The following is a 5,670-nucleotide window of genomic DNA, read 5'->3' as shown; positions in this document are numbered from 1 at the left end:
TGAATCGAATAATTTTCATTTGTCGTCATCAGCCTCCGGATTGCCTATAAAATGTAGCAAGAGTTAGCATGGCCAGATCACACCACTACCTGAAATTTCAGACCCTTCCTTCCTATGTTTGCAAAAATGGCTAGGAAATCACAAACCATAGCTTTGCTCATCTGCCTCATAGCTGTAGCACTAAGCAAAACCTCTTATGCCACTGTCATTTCCACCTACTGGGGTCAAAATGGTTTTGAGGGAACCCTGAAGGAAGCATGTGACACCGGAACATATAAGATCATAATGATAGCTTTCCTCAACACTTTTGGTGGCGGCCAAACCCCGTCTATGAACCTTGCCGGTCACTGTGACCCATCCAGCGGCACATGCGTCATATTCGGAGACCAAATAAGCTATTGCCAGGACCTAGGAATCAAGGTATTGCTCTCACTTGGTGGTGCATGGGGTAATTACTATCTAACTTCTACAGATGATGCCCAAAGTGTAGCAGATTATTTATGGAACACATTTTTGGGAGGAAGAACATCTGCTGGTCCACTAGGTGATGCCACGTTGGATGGTATTGATTTTGATATAGAAGGGGGATCGAATTTGTACTACGATGATCTTGCCCGCTTCCTTAAACAGAAAGACGACAGCGTCTACTTATCTGCAGCTCCTCAATGTCCATACCCTGATTATTATTTGGCGAGTGCCATTGCTACCGGCCTTTTCGACTCCGTTTGGGTTCAATTTTATAATAATCCTCCATGCCAATACAGTGACGGTAACATCGCCAACCTTATAAACTCATGGTATTATTGGACTACCTCGATAAACGCGACGCATCTATTTTTGGGGTTACCGGCGTCTCCGATTGCGGCTTATTCTGGAGGGTATATTCCAGCGGACATTCTAAATTCTCAGGTCCTGCCGGCGATAGAAAACTCAGCAAAGTATGGAGGCGTAATGCTTTGGAGTCGATATTATGATTTGCTAAATGGGTATGGTGCTTCTATCATATCTTCTACCAAGGGGAATGGCTTAGTGTACTCTTCTTAATTAATAAGAGTTTAGATGATGGGGCAGGAATTAATCCTGCTTAAATAAATGTACTCTTTAAGACGCTGGATTCCAATCCAGTTTAGTCTTTCAGAAATAAGTAAATAAAATTATGCGGCAGTCTTTCTTATTTTTCTTTTTTCCCTTCTTTGCTTTGTCCTTGAACGACAAATATTGAGAACGAAAGGGATTTTGTATGCGATTGTACAATTATAGTGATGTCCAAGGTCCATCATTGATTGACCCAACTACATTATTGATGATTTGGATTATGGAAATAGAAGTCCCTCGATAAATTTAGTTATAAATATAATGTTAAATAAAATATAAATTACTTTTAATCACAAAAGTAAATAGAGATATGTAATTATCTCAATTACAAATCTTTAACTGATTGGTCCAAGTTGATTATCATTCTCAGTACTATTCCCTACTTACAATTTCTAGAAAAAACAGAGTCAAATATTTCAATATTCCTGGTGCATTGTCTACTCGAATAAAAATAATAACCCATAAATTAAAGTATTTCGATTAAAATTTGAAATTTTATTTTACAAGTTTTTTACTTCTAATGGATGCAGGTGATTTCAATGACATATTTGTATCTACATGAACAGGAAGGAAGGAAACATAAGGAAGTGAAAAATATAAAAAGGTTACAGACAAATGGTCAGTGACTGTGGACTCATTGATATTAGTTATAAAAGGCTGTAGTTTACACGGCAATGAAGAGGGATTGATTAAGGAAAGATTGGATAGGATTTTAGTGAATATCGAATTGATGAAGAGCTTTCCTAGATCTCTAGTCCTAAATTTTCCTGTTATAGGGTCAAACCATTACCCAATAGTTATTAATGCATGCACATGTGATACGACAGCCCTAGAAATGTTTTGGTTTGAGAACATGTGGGTAGAAAACATAGAATATGACAAGGTAATACGGCAAGAATAGGATACTCAATTTCAGGGGTCAAATGCATTTAAATTGGTGCAAAAATTGAAGAGGTGTTGACAGATTCTAATTGAATCGAGTAAAAATGCATTTCCAAACAATGGGAAGCTTATAGATTCTATGCTAATTAAGGCAGATAGCTGAAATTCAAGGAAAAATGGCAATAGAACTGAGTTGCCTTGATGTACATGGGCTTATTTAAAAATATACAGAAAATTTGGGCAAGGGAAGAGAAATATTGGCGTCAAAGCTCAAGGATAATATACACCAAATGGCTGAAGTTTGGAGATCAGAATATTAAGTTTCTACACCAGGTTACATTATAAAGAAGACAAAGGTATAAAATTTTGAGGTTAAAAGAATCGATGGCAACTGGATAAAGGAAAGAAAGTGCCATTTTAGCATAATTTAAAACTTTTTATACTGATCCTTTTTCATCTAACAGGAATTGAGAGTGGGGCAATGTACTAGACTACATACCTAAATTAATTACCGGAGACATGAATAGGATGTCTGGGAGTGGTTTTGTGCTGAGATTGGTCTGTGAGGTGGTTTAACTACAGGGGAGGTGCTGTAATTTTGTGTTCAGCATGGTAGTGCAGTATAATTTGGTGAGTATGCGATTGCTGTCTATGTGCACAATCCTAAAAATTATGCATTTTTTAAATGTGAAGGTGTAACAATTTGTCACCCTGATTATTAATGATATCATATTACATCTTTCAAAAAAAAAATAATGAATAGGGTGCTAAAAGAGAATATTTCTGAGGAAGAGGTCACGCGGGCTGCCTTCCAGCTTGGGTCTTTAAAGGCCCCTGGGCCACATGGATGGAATGGTATAATTTTGTTTTCAACAATATTGGGGAAGTAATAAAGATATTGTTTTTCAAGCAACACAAAGCTTTTTCCAACATGGACATATGCTGAGAGAAATGAATAGGATAAATATTATAATGATTCCAAAGATATGAAATCCTGCCAAAGTAGTTCATTTAGGCCTATATGCTTGTGCAATTTGCTTAAGATAATTTCCAAGGTGATGGTTAATAGATTAAAATCGTTAATGAGTGGCTTAGATACCGAAAATCAGGGGGCTTTTATTGAAGGTAGACAAATACAAGATAACATTCTGGTTGCAGGTGAGACTTTTCATAATTTGAAAATAGAGAAGGGAAGAAGGTATGAAAAAAGACTAAAAATTGATATGAATAAAGCATATGATATGGCCGAATGGGATTTCCTTGTAGCTATCTTAATTAAACTAGAGTTTGATGGCAAGTGGATAGGATGCGTGATATAACGCATCTCTACTCTTACATATGGACTTTAATTAATGGTAAGCCTACTGGAAGGGTTATTCCTTCATGTTTTGTCTAGAATGATTAAGGCTGCCATTGAGTCTGGGTTACTTACTCACATCAAATATGGCAGAAACTGTCTTGTGCTATCCCATCTGTTTTTCTTGCAGATGATTCCTTGTTTTTAATTTCAACTAACCCTAATAACTGTCAGAAGATGTTTAGCATATTTCAGGACTATTGCAATGCTTCTAGCTAGACAGATACTTAATTTGCAAAAGTCTAGTGTTATTTTAAGTTCCAATGTACCACATGTCAAACTGGAATTAGTCAGTCATGTGCATATTCCAAAAGCCAGAAACCCTGGACCTTACTTGGGTACACCTTCCTTTTGGCGGATGACTAAATATGAGGCAATAGGATATATAGGGGATAGAATTATTGGTAAGTTACAAGTTTGGAAGCAAAAATTGCCATCACAAGGGGGCAAGGAGGGCTTTGTTTGTGAACTGTTTGAAGTTGTCTAGTGGAAGTTGTATGCATCGACTATGGCCAGGTTACTATCGTGAAGCCGGTCCTTTGTTTGTCATCTACTGAGTGTTACAAAGCTACTTGGGTCTTTTAACGTGTTTAACTGTATTGTGTGTTTCATGCCGATTCTGTGGTGGTGTCTTGATTGTATGGTATGCCAAGGTGGCTGGTCGCATACAGGCCAAGCTTGTGGTTGTGTTTGGATTATAAGCGCGTATAGGTGTGGTAACGGTCTAAACTATAATCCTTTTTGACTTTTGAGCCTAGAGTTTTGTTTGATTGGGTCAGGGTTGGTGCTGTGTTACTTCGGTGCACATGCTGAGACGAGGGTTTTAAGTTGATATGCTCTGCATACAGAAGCATAAAGGCTTTTGAAACTATAAAAAAAAATAAAAATTAGAAAATTAGAAAAATAACAAAAAAAAGGAAAATAGATATGAAAAAAGATAAGAATATGTTTACACCAATTCTAATCCTCGATTAAATTGAAAATTAATTTGAAGAGAGATTAAGTGAGAATGAATCAAAACTCCAGAAAAGAAATTTAAGAAGAAATAGGACATGTTAGCTATAAATATATCCAAGTATTAGTGCCAAACGGAGAAATAAAACAAAAAGATTGGGAAAAAAAATTGGTAGAGGAGAGAAAAAATATATATTTTTTTTAAGTTTTTGGATTCTTGGATTTCAATTAAAGAAACTATATTGATTAAAGAAAGAGAAAAAAAACAGTATCTTAGTTTCTTGAATTAGGAGAAGGAAAAGAGAAGCAAAAGAGTGTCTTAGTTTTTTTAATAGGGTTTAGAGAGAGCTCCTCATTCATGACATTGCATGCTTGGTATTTTGGTTCATGTGAATTCATCTGGGTAACATTGACCCAATAGTTTGGTTTTTTCTTTGGATTTGTTAGCCAAATTAGATGAGTTTCTTTTCATTTTTTATTTTTGATGATTTTGAATTTTATTTTTTGGGACATTTAAAAATTAGGAGTTCACATAACTAATGTAGTTCTTTAATGATGAAATCTCAAGAATGTAAAAAATGGCTTCTTGGGAATTTCTAGATGAGAAAATTTTTCAAAATTATGTCATGAGTATTTGGAGATTTTGGAAAATTTTCAATACCAAAGGACTTACATAAATATTTAAATAAAATAAAAAAGATAAAAATTATAAAATTAAATAAATAAGTTCTTCGATGATGAAATCTCAAGAATGCCAAAAGTGGTTTCCTGAGAATATTTAAGTGAGAAAATTTTCTAAAATTATGCCAAGTTTTGAAAAATTTTTAGTATTAAGAATTTTTATTTATTTATTTTGAAAAACTAACAAAATAAAAATAGAAAAGGTAAATAGAATTAAATATTGAACTAGATTTCATTTAATATGACTTAAAGAACACATAATTGATAGCATACCAATTAAATGGGCGTTGTGGGGGTGTTAATATCTTCCGAACCCCAAATCTATTTCGTAGACTAAACTTATGTTTATGTAGGGAAAGCTACTCTCGTATATAATGAAATCTACCTTTCAAACAAAGGAGGTCTTAATAAAGGCTATTGCAAGTGTTATACATGTTCATGTCATGAATTGTTGCAAGATATCGAAGAAGATTTATGATCAAGTGAATTTTGAAATGGTAGGGTTTTGGCAGGAGAAATAAGATGAAGAGAGGAAAACTCATTAGCTTGGTTGGGAAAAGCTTACAAGCATGAAGGAGAAAAGGGGCACAAGGTTTAAGGACTTGAATATGATGATTAAGGCATTACTAGCTAAGCAAATGTTTGAAGATGACAAATAACCCAAATGCATTCTGGATTAGAATCATGCATGAAAAGGGTAT

General features: G+C 34.8%; 1 protein-coding gene across 1 annotated transcript; it reads left to right on the top strand.

Annotated features, from left to right (window-relative positions):
- Positions 1 to 1,241, top strand: LOC18613743 (acidic endochitinase). Its single transcript, XM_007051131.2, has one exon. It carries the CDS (start codon positions 115 to 117, stop codon positions 1,042 to 1,044), a length of 930 nt encoding a protein of 309 aa, XP_007051193.2. The 5' UTR covers positions 1 to 114; the 3' UTR covers positions 1,045 to 1,241.

Source organism: Theobroma cacao, chromosome 1, assembly GCF_000208745.1.
Source record: "Theobroma cacao cultivar B97-61/B2 chromosome 1, Criollo_cocoa_genome_V2, whole genome shotgun sequence".
Taxonomy (NCBI): domain Eukaryota; kingdom Viridiplantae; phylum Streptophyta; class Magnoliopsida; order Malvales; family Malvaceae; genus Theobroma; species Theobroma cacao.
Note: the sequence above shows the minus strand (reverse complement) of the source record. Positions and strands in the feature narration are given on the sequence as shown.